This window comes from Ovis aries, chromosome 3 (genome assembly GCF_016772045.2).
Source record: "Ovis aries strain OAR_USU_Benz2616 breed Rambouillet chromosome 3, ARS-UI_Ramb_v3.0, whole genome shotgun sequence".
In the NCBI taxonomy this organism is placed as follows: Eukaryota; Metazoa; Chordata; class Mammalia; order Artiodactyla; family Bovidae; genus Ovis; species Ovis aries.
The window spans coordinates 166,511,412-166,527,158 of NC_056056.1; the positions used below are offsets into that span (position 1 = coordinate 166,511,412).

The window sequence follows — 15,747 nt, forward strand, 5'->3', positions numbered from 1 at the left end:
ACCAAAATGGGGAAGACTGCAGAGGTGCAGCTTATTTAGGAAAGATCTAAAGTTACATTTTGTACATGTTTAGATTGAGATGTCCCTTTGAGGTACAATTGGCAATATCAAATATTCTTGGAGTCTTTAGAATATAAATAGTATTTAAAGCCTCTGTTTTTAAAAATATGTATTTATTTATTTGTTTGGGTGACCCAGGTCTTAGTTGTGGCATGGAGCATGTAGGATCTAGTTCCCTGACCAGGGATTGAACCTGAGCCCCCTGCATTGGGAATGCAGCAGAATCTTAGTTACCAGGGAAGTCCCTTAAAGCCTTTATAAAGAGTGAGATTCCTTAAGGAGTGTGAGTAGATGAATGAAAGAAAAAGACCAAGGACTGAGGGTTGATTGTGGTAAAAGATTGGGGAGAAAATGAGGAACCAGCCAAGGAAACTGAGAAGAAATGACTAGTAAACAAACAAACAAACAAACAAAACCCCAAGAGATTATGAAATCCAGAAAACCACGTGAAGAAAGTGTGTCAAGGAGAATAGAGTGATCAGCTGTGCCGAGAGCTCTAGGTAGAGAGCTCCAGGTAGAGATGAGAACAGAAAATTGGCAATTGGATGATTTATAAACATGGACATCACCAGTCCTTTGTACTTTGACAGGAGTAATTTTAGAAGGTAATGGGGAAAGAGCATGTTTAGAGTGGTTTTATGATAACACGGGAGGAGAGAAATTGGACTGCGCAAGTAAAGATGATTCTTTTGAGGAATTTTCATGTAAAGGGAATTAGAGGAATAGGGTGAAGTTGGTAGAAGTAGGATCAAGACAAGTTTTTCTGAGATGAGAGCAACAATAATGTATTATATACTGATGAAAATGACCCAGTAGAGAGAGTGAATTCGATGCTCTGATATAATTTGTACACAGAGGGGTAGGATCCCAGCCCAGTCTTCTCTGTTTCTCTAATACAGAATAAAATTATCCCCCAGCTTGGGATTTCAGAAAGGTCTTTGGGGACTAGCCAGGAACCTGCTTGCTGCCTGCCCTGAGTATAGTTGGAAAAAGAGTAACCCAAGACAAATTCCTCAGATGGATGCTTTTGGCAAGTGCAGGGTCCAAACTGGCACTGACAATGAAATGCAGAAACCTTGAGAAATTAACTTTGAAACTGGTCTTGACGTCACAAAGCTGGAGCAAAGCCAAAGCCAAAGTTGTCTCATAGAGATTAACTTAGGAAATGCGGAACTCCCATGGAAAATAACTGCCGGTAAAGTTAGCACAGAGGCAAATATCATAAACCAAATGAAGAAACAGCCTCAGAAGAGAGCAAACAATAAATGGCAGACTTTGCAGCCCAAGAAATGAACTGTTCAAAGATGTGAAGGATGGAAGAGAATGAGGCAAGATTATGAAAGGAATAGGTGAATTTAGGGGAAAAAAACTAGAGATTTTAGAACTGAAAAATACAATCATTGAATGAAAAGAAGAAATGATCAAATTAGATGGAAGTAATTTTTTTCCTCTCCTTTCTCAGTATACTGAAATTCTGTGCATTAGGTTCTATGCATTGGATCCAGAATTTGGAAAGGGACTTAATTTTTTAGATGGCCATTCTCTTTAAACAGGAGAAGCACTTCTGCAGCCTTCGCGAAGGGGAAGTCAGTTCAGCAGAAACCCCCCTTTGCTTGTGCTTAGATTGGTAACATACAATCGTCTCATTATTGCCTTGATTGGAAGCTTTCCCTAGTTGTTCAGTCACTTAATTGCAACCTCATGGACTGTGGCTCGCTGGGCTCTACTGAGTCCACATCTAAATTTGATTTTGTGTTAGAGACAGTACAGGTTTGGGGGAATTTATAAATTTTTGTGGTTTCTAAGCAGTGATGAAAAAGATCCATAAAATCTGTTTGGGGGAGTGATTCTCAAATGTGGTCTGCAGATCTCTGGATGTTCCTGAGACTCTTTCAGGGAGGTCTGTGAGGTTAGAACTATTTTTATAGTAGTTTATAACATAGTAAACTATGTGTATAATAGTTTATAAAATGAAGATTTTTTTTTTTGCCTTTTCTGTGTGTTGTTATTTGCAACTGATGCTGCAAAAGCAACAGTGGTAAAACTTCCATCAGCTCACCATGAATCAAAGCAGTGACACCAAAGCAAACTAGTTGTCCTTCTGTTCTTCACTGCTGCATGCTTGCGATAAAAAAAAAAAAACCAACAAGGCAGATTCACTTAAGAATGCTTTTGCTGAAGCAGTAGAATCTGTTACATTCATAAATACCTATTCTTAAATAAATTTGTAATAATCTGCGGGAATATATTAAGTGGGACGTGTACCTCAAGCACTTTCACTGTGTAGCACAGTCTGATGGCTGTCTTGAGGAAGAGAATGCATGTGGATGAATTGAGAGCTGGCTAAGCTGTTTTTCTCATGGAACAACATTTCTGTTTGTAAAAACAACTGACAAACCATGATTATTCAGACTTGGGTATTTGACAGGTATTTTGTTGAAAATGAGTGAAATGAACATGCCATTTCTAGGAAAACAACTAATTGTTTTTGTTGCCAGTGATAAAATCTAAACTTGCATGAGAAAACTGGAGTTTTGGAAAATTTGTATTTGCCATCATGAGCTTGACAGTTTTCTAATGCTTAGATTTTTTTGGATGAGACTGGTGGTGACATTAATGGGCATTGTTTTTTAAAAATGTGTAACGAAATGCTCCAACATCAAGAGGATCTGTGTAACTCAGGAAGCTTATGTTTTCTAAATGACCACATATGATGTTCCCAAATCCTGGTTAACAAGAAAGACCATTAGGTTTTATGTAACTGAGTAGGGAAAGTGCTTCAGTGGATGTTATTACATTTCACATAGCAACAAACTTAAGAAACTATAATTTGTTGGGCTTCCCTGGTGGCTCAGACAAGAATCTGCCTGCAATGCGGGAGGCCTGGGTTCAATTCCTGGGTTGGGAAGATCCCCTGAAGGAGGGCACAGGAATGCACTCCAGTATTCTTGCTTGGAAAATCCCCATGGACAGAGGAGCCTGGTGGGCTACCATTCATGGGGGCACAGAGTCTGACATGACTGAGCAACTAAGCATATCATTTGTCACATGTTGGTATAGTATCAAGGAAGAATATTCACAATTATTTGAAGAGGCTCTTAAAATACTCCTCCCATGTCCAGTCACTATCTGTGTGAGGCCTAGTCTTCTGCACTTCAGCCAAACATTATGTCACAACAGACTGACTAGTCTTCTATTCAGTAGATTTTCTCTTTTCAAGTCAGATATTAAAGAGATTCACAAAATGCAAAAACAGTGGCATCTTTCTCACTATTTTTTGTTTTGGAAAATATATTTTCCATAAAACATATTATTTATATTAAAATGTAATGAGTTTTTATTTTTAAATGAATTAGTAAATGTTAATGAATTTAAACATGACTCAATTTAATTTCTAATATGGTAAATATTGATAGAGCATGGTTCTCAATAATTTTTAAGAATGTAAATGGGTGTTGAGATTAAAAAAAAACTTGGGACCCACTGGTTTAAAGTATTGTCACATTTGTAACTATCTTTAAACTATACTGGTAGTTGGTTAAAATAGACTTACATGGCTCAGAGGGTAAAGAATTGGCCTGCAATGCAGGAGACACAGGAGACATGGCTTCCATCCCTGGGGTGCTAAGATCCCCTGGAGGAAGAAATGGCAACCCATCCCAGTATTCTTGCCTGGCAAATTCTATGGACAGAGGAGCCTGGTGGGCTACAGTCCAAAGGATTGCAAAGAGTCAGACACGACTGAGCGACTAAGTACAGATAATAATACACCATTTTCCCCACTGAAGTTTGAAGACAAAGGAACTTTTGCTATATTATTTCCTATAGAAAATAAATTATTTGAATATATAATGTATAAATATATATTTAGAAAATATTTATATATTTTAATGTATATTATATATATGATTATGTGTTATCACTGTATAGAATATATATGTGTATCTATATATGGAAAATAATGAATATTTGTTTCCCATGGTGGCAAATGGAACTGTTTTTTCCAAACCGTGTCTCAGAGAGCAATAGCAACTGTGGAAAATATTTCTTGTTTCTTACTTTCTTTGTTTCCCCAGCTCTCTACATATCTTATACATACCCTTTTAGTATGGAGGATAAGAGTGATTTTTTTTTCTTTAGTGAAGAAGAATGAAATGAGAAACTAAACATTAAAAAATAGCATAGAAAGGAATGTCACAACAGAACTTTAATTTGACAACCAGATAGATGTATGCAAATAATATGCAAGGATACCAGAATTGCACCAATTTTAAGTCCATGAGCCAGGCCCTTGGGACAAAACCTGCAAAAACTTTGCTATTGCTGGCTGTTAGTGACAGTGTTGTCACTTGGGAAAGCCTACTGTCAGGATGAATGTGTTTTTGCAGGTGAACTTCACCCTCTCTGAGCTTCTGTTTGGGCGCTGCTGAGAGTGTTGGACAGTCCCTTTTCCAAATGATGGTTAGCTTGACATTTCATGATTCTTCTAATAAAATTATGTGTCAAGGAAATTGAAAGGCACGTTCCCTCGGGTGACAGGTGGAGTGAGCCACATAGATTTTATGAGAACAAACTGACCATTTTTGTCATGAATGTTAATAAGAAATAAATGGGATCAAAGTTACGCAAACTGTATTTCTACTCCTTTCAAGGCTGCCTCTCTATTTCAGAATCCTGTCTTCTTTTTTAAATGTTCCTTTCTATTCTCCTTTGTATTTAATTTATTGTCTAAATCGGATAACATTTGAGCCTTTTAATTTTGTGTCAGAATGAAATGTCCTTCTGTTGGGATTCAGACTGTTTATAGTCAGTAATCCTCCTACACTTTCTGTCTGCCTAGTGCAGAGGAGAAACTAGAAGTTTTCCATTGTGCGACTAAGCAATACCAGGTGGATTAAGACATACCAGTATGTTTATATTTTATTCACTAAGTTTTGAGGTTTGCAAGATTCCAAACCTTGTATCTCATTTCTCTTGAAATCAGAATTAGGCCTTCAGATCAGAAGAGTGAGATAAGTACTGTTTACTTCTTTTAAGTTCTCTAGTTGCTATCCTGTGCTAACTCTGAAGCTACTCAATAAAGTGCCTTAGAAAAGTGTATGTAGCCTTCAGGGAGGAAGTGTGTAGGGGAGAGGAGATTCTGTACCTGTATGCAAACCCCATCAACATTATGGTTTTTTTGTTTGTTTCTTGCTTGCTTATTTGATTTTAATTTTTTTTTTAAAATAGTAAGTTTAGATAATCACAAGCCATATTTTAGAAAATACAAGTATCTAAACCAGTTTAATGGCTGAGTAAAATCCTGAGAGTTTGAAATTCAGTAATGGCTGAAAAGCTTTGATGCTGGTTAACCACGCAGAAAAAAAATCAACTTAGTCCTCGTATTTTCCCTGTCCAACTTTATACATCAATAATGACAGCTAGGAGGATTATAGCAAGGATGCACTGAATACCGTCTGTTTGCTGAGCACTCGTCTTTGCTGAGAGCATCCTGCTCTCGATAGAATGTCAACGCTGTGAGGTCAGGTACTGTATCCATAACCCCTAGATTTGTTTCTGGCCCATAGCTGGTGCTCAATACATATTTTTAAGCATATAAAAGACTAAGTACCTCATTTAATATCCTTAAGATAACCCCATTTAATGAAGCTTACTGAGTAGAATGCAAGGCAAAAGACATTTAAAAACTGAACAAAGAGGGCAAGGTACAGTTAACAATAATTAGATAGTAATATAAATGTGGGCCCAAGTAACCCTGTGCCAGGATAAACAAAATGCAGTGTGTTAGAATTGTAAAAAGGAAGATGCCGCATTACAGCAGAGTGATGAATCTGAGAATGCTGCAGGCTCCAGTGGCCTGGGTTCTGATCCTGCCTCCCCTTTCTACCTGAGTCACCTTTGCTGTGGAGTCGCTCAGTCGTGTGTGACTCTGACTCCCTGGACTACAGCATGCCGGCCTTCCCTGTCCTTCACTATCTCTGGGAGTTTGCTCAAACTCATGTCCATTGAGTCACCTTAGGCAAGTCATTTAACATTTCTGGGTCTCAATTAACTCATCTATCAAGTAGGGATGATAATACATACTTTGTAGGTTTGTGGTGGGGATTAAGTCAATTAATTCACAGAAAGCACTTAACATAGCACCTGACAGGTAGTAAACACAGTAAATACCAGTTAGCATTTTAAAAAAAGATTGAGGGAAGACGAGAGAGAGGACATCTTTTAATACAACATGTGGATGCATATCCCCCAAAAAAGGCTTTAAAATGTAATGAAGATCTGAGCATATATACATACCTTGGGAGCCTATACACAGAGACTGTACCTTCTTAGAAGTATCCCTGAACCCTGATGAAGCTGTTTTCTTAGCCAGAAAACCTCACTAACTGACCCAAAGGAGATGGTGTACTAACCACAGCCAGGGAGGCTTCTGGAAGGAGAACCAGGGAAATGACATGATCTCATTTACATCTTGAAGAGAGATCAGTGTGGCCACTGAGTAGAGACCAGGACCACAGGGGTGGGGGCCATATCAGACAGACTGGCCAGGAAGTTCCTGCAGCTGTCTGGCCTGGAGATGTTGGTGGCTTGGATGGAGGCATTAGCAGTAGCAGTGAAGGAAGGAAGGAGCTGCTGGATAGTATCCAGATTTGAAAGTGAAGCCAACAGAACTTGTTGACAGATTAAACATGGAGTGGGAGGCAAAGGGGAAGCAGTGCTGATACTGGGCTCTTGATCTGGGGGTAGAGAACAGGAAGGAGGAGTAGGTTTTGTGGAAGAGGCGAAAGGGAGGTGGAGGGGCTCTGCTTTTAACCCATCCTAGTTTCCTAGGCCTTGTATACAGTTCATGAGGTTCTCACAGCATGTGTACTGGGGTGGTTTGCCATTTCCTCCTCCAGTGGGCAGAAGATTTGCTATTCCCTCCTCCCAAGGGCAGAAGGAGAAGAGGGCATCAGAGGATGAGATGGCTGGACAGCATCACCGATGCAACAAATGTGAATTTGGGCAAACTCCGGGAGATGGTGGGTGAGGGACAGGGAGGCCTGGCATTTTGCAGTCCATGGGATCACAAAGAGTTGGACATGACTGGGCGACTGAACAACAAGTTTCCTAGGGCTAGTATAACAGAGTACCCAAGACTGTGTCTTAAAACAACAGAATTTTATTGTCTCACAGTTCTGGAGGCTGACTGTCCCAAAATCAGGGTGTTGGCAAGACCCTGTTCTTTTTAACAGCTCTGGAGGGAGCCCTTCCTCACCTCTTGTTGCTTCTGGTGTTTGCCCGCGATCTTTGGTGTTCTACATCGTGCATGATGGAGAGATGCGTCACTCCAGTCATGGGCTGTCTTCTCCCCGGATGTCTTCACATCAGCTTCCCTCTGGGCATGTCTGTTTCTCTGTCCATGCCTGTCTTTCTGGCCAAATTCCCCCCATTTGTAAGGACAGTGGTTATATTGAATGGGGCTTTCCAGGTAACACTAGTGGTTTCCAGGTAACACACCTGCCAGCGCAGGAGATGTAAGAGACTCAGGTTCAAATCCTGGGTCAGGAAGATCCCCTGGAGAAGGAAATGGTAACCGTCTCCAGTATTCTTGCCTGGAGAATCCCATGGACAGAGGAGCCTGGCAGGCTATAGTCCATAGGGTTGCAAAAAGTCAAACACGATGAAGTGACTTAGCACAGCACATAGCACATACATAGGGTCCACCCCAACGACCTCTGTCAAGACTCTATTTCCAGGTCAGAATGCATGCTGAGGCACAGAGGGTTAGGACCTCAACACAGTTTAGCTCATAACACCTCTTAAATGCGATTGTTATTTACTATTCAAGTGGAGCTATCAAGTGAGCAGTTAGATAAATGGATATATTGTCCATTTGGCTTTCATCCAATCTTTCTGTGTATAAAGTAGCGTAACAACAAGCATTGTCAGTTAGATTATTCTGCACTTGAATTTTGTTTTGGTCTAGATTTTCAAATGAGAAGGCCTGTTGACATATATTATTAAAATATTTTGAAAAAGTGTGACATCAATTATATGTATATCATCATACAGGGAAAGAGGATGGGATGGTTTAAAGTGAAGAAAAACTTACATCTCAGGCAACAGGAAGTGAGAAGAGTTCCTATCTCCTGGCTTCTGTTTTCTTCATTAAGTACATTTACCTCTTGGGACTGCTATATACTGATTGAGCAAAAATTTTCCTTAAGAGTTTCTAAGTGCATAGCTTTAAGCAACACAGTTTTATGGCATCAAAAAACCCTGGAGAACCATATTCTGATGCATGGAAAATACATCTGTGCTCATTTTATTAATGAATGTGTGAGTAAATTTTGTTTTAGATCTTGGAAGCATTCATTCTTTTGTTCACATTTTTCATTTAAACGTATTTTTAAACTTCTATTGTGTCTGAGCCACTAGATGCTGGATTTCAGCAAGGAATAAGATAAATTAGGTGAGACTATACAGGGGTTTGCAGGCAGTTAATAATGTGATAAGTACCGTCTTGTGGTTAAAACCACACTAGGGCACACAGACAGGGCACCTAATAGTTTGAAGGGTGGGTGGGTGGGTGGCAATATGGGGAGGGGTTTTTTGGAGGAAGAGACTTAGGAAATAAGGCACAAATGCCACAAGTGTAATACTAATAATGTTTAAATTATATTTTCTATTTTAGTGCTGCGATAGTATTTTCCACACTTAAACTGCTCCAGGATTCAAAACTTTTTAAAAAGAAGGTAGTAGAAGATGACTCAGAGAATTGCACCTCTCCAGAAAGTTATGTATGTACGAATTTAATGTTTGGCCTTATAATATTTATTATGGAATAATTATTGACATACTAGGATATTGTCTCTTTATTTAAATGAAACAAAGGGGTAAAGTACTGAAAACATTGAGTTCAGAATAAAAAGATCTGTGTCTAAGTCCCATGTTGATGCTATTTATTAGTCAATATACCTTGGGCAAGTTCCTTAAAATTTTTTTAAAGGGCTACATAATCTCATCTAGGAACTTTTGGAATTGGATGTAATAGTGACTGAAGTGCCACCAGATATATCATTCTAGTCTTCTAGTCTGGTGTCACCAGTAAATGAAGTTGTTTCACAGAACTTGGTCTTCATTTCACTTTCGATTCTATTTCTTCTTTAGCATTACCAGTGTGACACGTGTGCTGTTTCCCATCTTGAATTTCTCACAATTAGATTCTTCTGCACTTCAGCTCTCAAATCTATATGGCAACTGGTGTCTCACATTCTTTGAAATTTTATGGACTTCAATTAGACCAAGTAATTTAATAATACAGGGTTGTTTAGGATTAAAATTTAAAGATTCAGTACACTAAACCCTTGCTCATTTTAAAATGAATAAAATAAAGCTTAAGCTTTACTAATAAAATTGCTACTATCTAAGTCTTTACAAAATAAAACTGACTCATTTCTTACTATATTAAAAGCAATATATATGCTAAAAAGCAATCTGATTCTGAAAATTTACTTAGAGTGGTGGTTGTCAATTGGGGGCGATTTTGCCTCCCAGGGGACATTTGCAGTGCCTAGAGATATTTCGGTTGTTCTAACTAGAGGCCGTGCTACTGACATCTACTGGGTAGAAGCCAGGAATGTTGCTTAACATCCTATAACACACAGGACATTTCCCCCACAAGTATCTGGCCCAAAATGTCAGTTGTGCTGAGGCTGAGGAGTCCCGATTTAGATTAAGCATGACTTGGCTTTTCAATAGTAATAGGCATGTAGGAGATAAAGGTACATAGATAGGTTTTTTTTTTTTTTTCTTTGTAAATCTAATCTAAGTAGTAGACCCCTCATTCTAATCATGATCCTCTCCCTGGTTCTCTGTTCCCTTCTTACTCTGGTCCCAGGAACAGCTCACCCTCTCCTCTGTGCCTCACCTGTCAGTCACTTTAGCCCTCATCAAGTCCAGGTCACAGCTCCTTGATAACAGATATTGCTGACTGTTTGGAGATGGTGAACCGTCAGAAATTGTAGCAGGAAATTCCTAGAACAAAAAGGCATTGTTCTAGATGAAGTGTCTGAGATTGATAGCTCTGGAAGAGTTCCTTTGTCACCTCCCTCCCACTGGTCATTTCCTTTGTAAAGTGAAACCAGAAGGATAGTAAGTCATAAAATATGTTCGGGCTGTGAGCAGCACCTACAATATAACTTAGTCAGTTAAGACTGTGGGCTCTAAATTCAGAAAGACACAGTGTGAATCATAACCTCTGCCAGAATATGATGGGGTTTAAGCAAATAGGTAGCTTCCCTAGGCTTCACTTCTCAAATCTGAAAAACAGAATAACAATAACTGCTCTTTGGCTTGTCAGGAGGATTAAGTGAGATAATATGAATAAAGCATGTAGCACAGCCCCTGGCACATAATAAGCACTCAGTAATTAGCCAGTATTATTGTTTTTCAGCCTTTAAAATGATGGTCACAAAAGTTTTGAAGGTATGGAAACTGTTGTATAATTTGCAATGAAAAATTCAGACTGTAAATCTAGTTTTCAACGGTGGGTACACAGAGAAAAAGAAAGCACTTAAATGAGGATCAGTGTTAATAGTGATTTTACTTGTTTTTTGTAAATCTTTTATGTTTTATAGAATGTTAAAGAATAATTTCTAAAATTAAAAATTTAATGCTATTAAATGGTATCACTGCTTCCCTTAACTTATATTTAGCACTAGGCTAGAACTTGGACAGTTTTAAGTGGAAAGATAATCATCATTTTGATATTGTTTAGGTGACTGAAAGTAAAGACGACAATTTTTTAGATCCTATTTCCCTAAATTCTCGAGAATATTTCAACATTCATCTGTGGTTGAGGTGCCGCTTAGCCTTGGTGACTGCATTTGTTGCCCAGATTCGTGGCATTGGAATTGTGAAAGGTACAAATATCCTGTTTCTTTAATCAAAGGTTTCATAAAATTTTATTTTATTTAGGTAACAGAGGTTTTATTGGGATGTATTTTATTATAACATTAACATTTTATAGCTTCTAAGCTTGATCTGTTTCCAGAATTTAAAAAATACAGATATTAAAGTGAGATAATATGTATAAAGCATGTAGCACAGCCCCTAGCACATAATAAGCACTCAATAATTAGCCAGTATTATTGTTTTTCAGCCTTTAAAATGATGGTCACAAAGTTTTGAAATGAAAGATAATCATTTTCAGCAGTCCCTTGTATCACTGAAAATGGCATATATGTTACTGATGTATGCATCGCAGGCAAAGACATTTCAGAATACTAATGCACAAGCCTTCCTGTCATCTAGGAAGGCAGCCTGGTGCCGGGCTCCAGAGAGCAGTTTCTGGAGCCACCCTGCCTTCAGTTCAAATACTCTATCCACCACTTCCTTGCTGTGTAATCTTGGCCAAATCACTTAATCCCCCTATGCCCCAGTTTTCTCCTCTGTAAAATAGAAATAGGGTACCTACTTCATAGGATTATTTCCAGAATAAATAGGTTAAATTTCTAAAGTTCTTAGTTTACAGCCTGGCACATACAATATTAGTGGTGGCAGTGGTTAATAGTTATCTGTATGTGAACCTATCTATTTACACATCTCTACCCATCTCCCAAATTAAATTATTTCATGCAATATCATTATTACTTTGGCAGCATTTGAATACTCTAAAGTACTTTCCCCCAAATTGCATTTATTTTCAATATTTCATGTAGTTTTGTTTTCCATCTTTGCATCTTCCTTTTCTTCTGTTTTATACAATATTCCTGTGATAAACTTTGAGGATACTATGCTTATACAGTTTCTTCCTTTCTCGGTGCCTTTTAAGTAACTGCATTTGTTTATTTTAGAAAACGATATAACGGATTACGTGAGCCTTATCAATGAAGTGTGTGTGGAGGCAAAAGCTGCAGGTGACAGAGAGCTACAGGCTGAATTCTTGATGCAAGCTGTAATTATCGGCCTACAAGAAAAGCATTTAAAGGCAGACATCATAAAAAGCCTTCAGGTAGGAAGGCAGTCTCATTCACATTGATATTTACCAAAGAATTCTGGTTAGAATAAAAGGAAAGAGTTTAAATTTCCATCAGTTACTGCTTATATGGCAGTCAATATGGCCAGCTCTTGTTTCAGTGAATTGTAAATAGTACTATCAGACATAATAATTTTATTTTACTAGGAGGTAATACAGTTGCTTGAAGGACGTGACTTTATTTCTCCTCGATCTCATTTAACCCTGGTGAGAAGTATGCTTTTGCTGGATGATTTAACAAAAGCTGAGAAATTCAAGGAAACTCCTTTTTCAAAAACAGAAAAATTGTATTTGTTGACTCAGTCTCACAACATTCTTATAGAACAGGTGAGAATGCTTTACTGTCCAAAAGATTTAGAAACTTATTCTTCTTTTTCTTATTGCAGACCACATTAGCTAATTACTTATTATAATGTTTCTTTTACAGATGATAACTTTTGGAGAAACAATTGAATTGCCTTCATCAAACACTGACTATGCAAGTCCATTACTGCCTTTGAAAAATATTTATCTTCCTCACGTCATGTTATTGGCCAAAACAAAAATGAGAATTGGTAAGGACACTTAAACGTATATTCAAGACACTGATGAAAAAGTTTAATTTACTTTCAAACAGGCTATCTTGTGAGTGCATTTAATTTGGGGCAATATTTATGAATACCCAGATTCCATTTATTTAAAAAACAGTTGAAAAAATTATTATTAGTGCCATGTTATTCCTTGCACACAAAGACATTTAATTAAATAGCTGGTTATACAAAGCTGTTTACACAGTGTAATCCTTTAGTTGAAAAGTAGTTTGTATGAAATGATACTTGATAGTAGAAATGTTAGAAAGCAATTATCTACTCAGTTCTTCCTTTTGCTGATGAAGGAACAGACATCTGATCACCTACCGTGTGCCAGCCTCCATGTGAGGTCCTGGGAAGCTACTGGAGATGAAAACAGATGTAGTTCCTGCTCTTAACCTTGAAGATAGAGATAAACAAGGAAACAAATTATATTCAGGAATGAATATTATATCATTTATCATATTATAAATATTATATAAAACATTTTAATATTTACTCAATATGTATACATTTTAATAATATTTAGAAAAATTAATACAATACATATTTTATAGAAATCTGTATTTGATAACAACTATATAGGAAATCTGCAAGGATATAGAAAGCTTAAATATGATGATGAATTATGTTTATGTATGTCTTTGGAGGGAATGATGCTGAAGCTGAAACTCCAATACTTTGGCCACCTCATGCAAAGAGTTGACTCATTGGAAAAGACTGATTCTGGGAGGGATTGCAGGCAGGAGGAGAAGGGGACGACAGAGGATGAGATGGCTGGATGGCATCACTGACTCGATGGATGCGAGTCTGAGTGAACTCCGGGAGTTGGTGATGGACAGGGAGGCCTGGTGTGCTGTGATTCATGAGCTTGCAGAGTCAGACACGACTGAGCAACTGAACTGAACTGAACTGAACTGATGTAATTGTAATTAGTGTTATAAAAGGTGTGGATAAGGTCTGTTGATAAAGAATAGCAAAGGAAGGGGTATCTATTTAAGTACTGAATAGAATAATTGGGAAAGCCCTCTTTGGGGAGGTGGTGCTTAACTCTGGACTGTAAGCATTATGCATATGTGTAGTGGAGTCATGAATATGTATAGTGGGGTCATGCATAGTGGAGGCAGAGCAAGCAGTGAGTTGTAGGTTCTGAGGTCAGGACACACTTCGCATATTCCAGAACTGCAAAGAGACCATTACAGCCAGAGCAGAGTTGGGTAGGGGCAGCCTAATGGGAGGGGGTGATCAGGGAAGAGTTTATGTTTCAAAGGATTACCCTGGCTGCTGGGTGAAGAATAGGTTGGGGGATAGCCTGAAGCCCGCCAAGAGAGGACCTGATTGTAGAAGGTAGGCCAGTAAGCCAGAGGTATATGTGTGTGTGTGTGTGTGTGTGTGTGTGTGTGTGTGTGTGTGTGTGTGTGCTCAGTTGCTCAGTTGTGTCTGAGTTTTTGTGGCCCCAGGGACTGTAGCCTGCCAGGCTCCTCTGCCCATGGAATTTTCCAGGCAAGAGTACTGGAGTAGAGTGCCATTTCCTTCTCCAGGGGATCTTCCTGATCCAGGGATTGAATCAGCATCTCTTATATTTCCTGCATTGGCAGATTGTTTACCATATAACTCCTAGGAAACCAGTATTACTACCCTTCACAGGAGCTCACAGACACTGTTGACCCAAAGCTATGTGCCTCTAGCTCCAAGGCTCTTGTCTGTCTCAGAGGGTTGAAAATCTTGTAACAGCTCTCTCTATTCTAACCTATATTAATCATGCCTTTAAAAAAAAGAAAAGAAATGTATATCTGGGACTTTCACAGTGGCTTAGTGGTAAAGAATCCATCTGCCAATGCATGGGTTCAATCCCTGATCTGGAAAGATCCCACAGGCCACCAAGCAACTAAACCTATGCACCACAACTATTAAGCCTGTGCTCTGGAGCCTGGAGCTGCAACTACTGAATTCCACCTGCCCTAGAGCACATGCTCTCCAACAAGAGATGTCACCACAATGGGAAGCCCCTGCAGTGCAAGAAGCTAGAGGGTAGCTCCCACTTACCACAACTAGAGAAAAGTCAGTGCAGCAACAAAGACAAAACACAGCCAAAAATAAATACATAAATAAAATTATTTTTAAAAATGTATTCCAGATGCTTTGACATCCGGAATCTTGCTGACCAGGGAGGGACTTCCCCTCTCAGGGTTAGCCAATTCTTAGAGATTAGTTAACCACTTTCCTGTGATGGTGACTTTTATATGCAAACCAGCTTTTCCAGAGCCCACACCCAAAACCTTTACTGAGCTTGCTGGGTTCTTACCCTTGGGGCCAATATTTCTCTGCCCTAATCTCCCCAGAGATAAATATACACTACTAGCAGAGACCACTGAAATTATATACACTAGCCAATCCTAAACCTTGGTCTGCTTACACTACCCACCCACTCCTTTCCACAAAAAACACAATAAAGACTCTTGCCTGGGGGGCGGTCCTAAGAAGGCGGAGGAATAGGACGGGGAGACCACTTTCTCCCTCACAAATTCATCAAAAGAACATTTCAACGCTGAGCAAACTCCACAAAACAACTTCTGAATGCTGGCAGAGAACATCAAGCACCCAGGAAAGCAGATCATCGTCTTCAAAAACAGGTAGGAAAAAATATAAAAGAAGAAAAAAGACACAAAGGAGGTGGGGAGGGAGCTCCGTCCCGGGAAAGGAATCCCATCCTGGGAAGGGAATCCTGTCCCAGGAAGGGAATCTTAAGGAGAGAGGTTTCCAAACACCAGGAAACACTCTCCCTGCCGAGTCTGTGGCAAGCCTTGGAAGCACAGAGGGCAACATAATGGGAAGGAAAAATAAATAAATAATTAAAACCAACAGATTACAAGCCCAACAGTAACTCCCCCAGCGGAAAAGCAGCGCAGACACCTGCATCCGCCACTAGCAAGTGGGGGCAGGGCAGGGAGTGTGGGAGGCCTGGGCTGCAGTGCTTTTTAAGAATTGGGCAGGAACGCCCCACGTGTAACCAGAACGAACTAACTTGGGCTAGCAAACCAGACTGTGGGATAGCTACCACGCGAAAAGCTCAAACATAAGACACCGCCAGGACCG

At 39.1% G+C, this 15,747-nt stretch overlaps 1 protein-coding gene across 8 annotated transcripts in view; it reads left to right on the forward strand.

The window, feature by feature from the left end:
* CFAP54 (cilia and flagella associated protein 54) overlaps window positions 1-15,747 on the forward strand; it is a 330,206-nt gene that overhangs the window by 216,161 nt on the left and 98,298 nt on the right. For all 8 annotated transcript variants that reach the window (XM_015094809.4, XM_060413069.1, XM_060413070.1 and 5 more), the window contains 5 exons: window positions 8,738-8,843; window positions 10,823-10,967; window positions 11,901-12,058; window positions 12,230-12,409; window positions 12,510-12,636. In XM_015094809.4, the coding sequence (XP_014950295.2) occupies window positions 8,738-8,843; window positions 10,823-10,967; window positions 11,901-12,058; window positions 12,230-12,409; window positions 12,510-12,636 (716 nt within the window). The remainder of the gene's footprint in view (window positions 1-8,737; window positions 8,844-10,822; window positions 10,968-11,900; window positions 12,059-12,229; window positions 12,410-12,509; window positions 12,637-15,747) is intronic.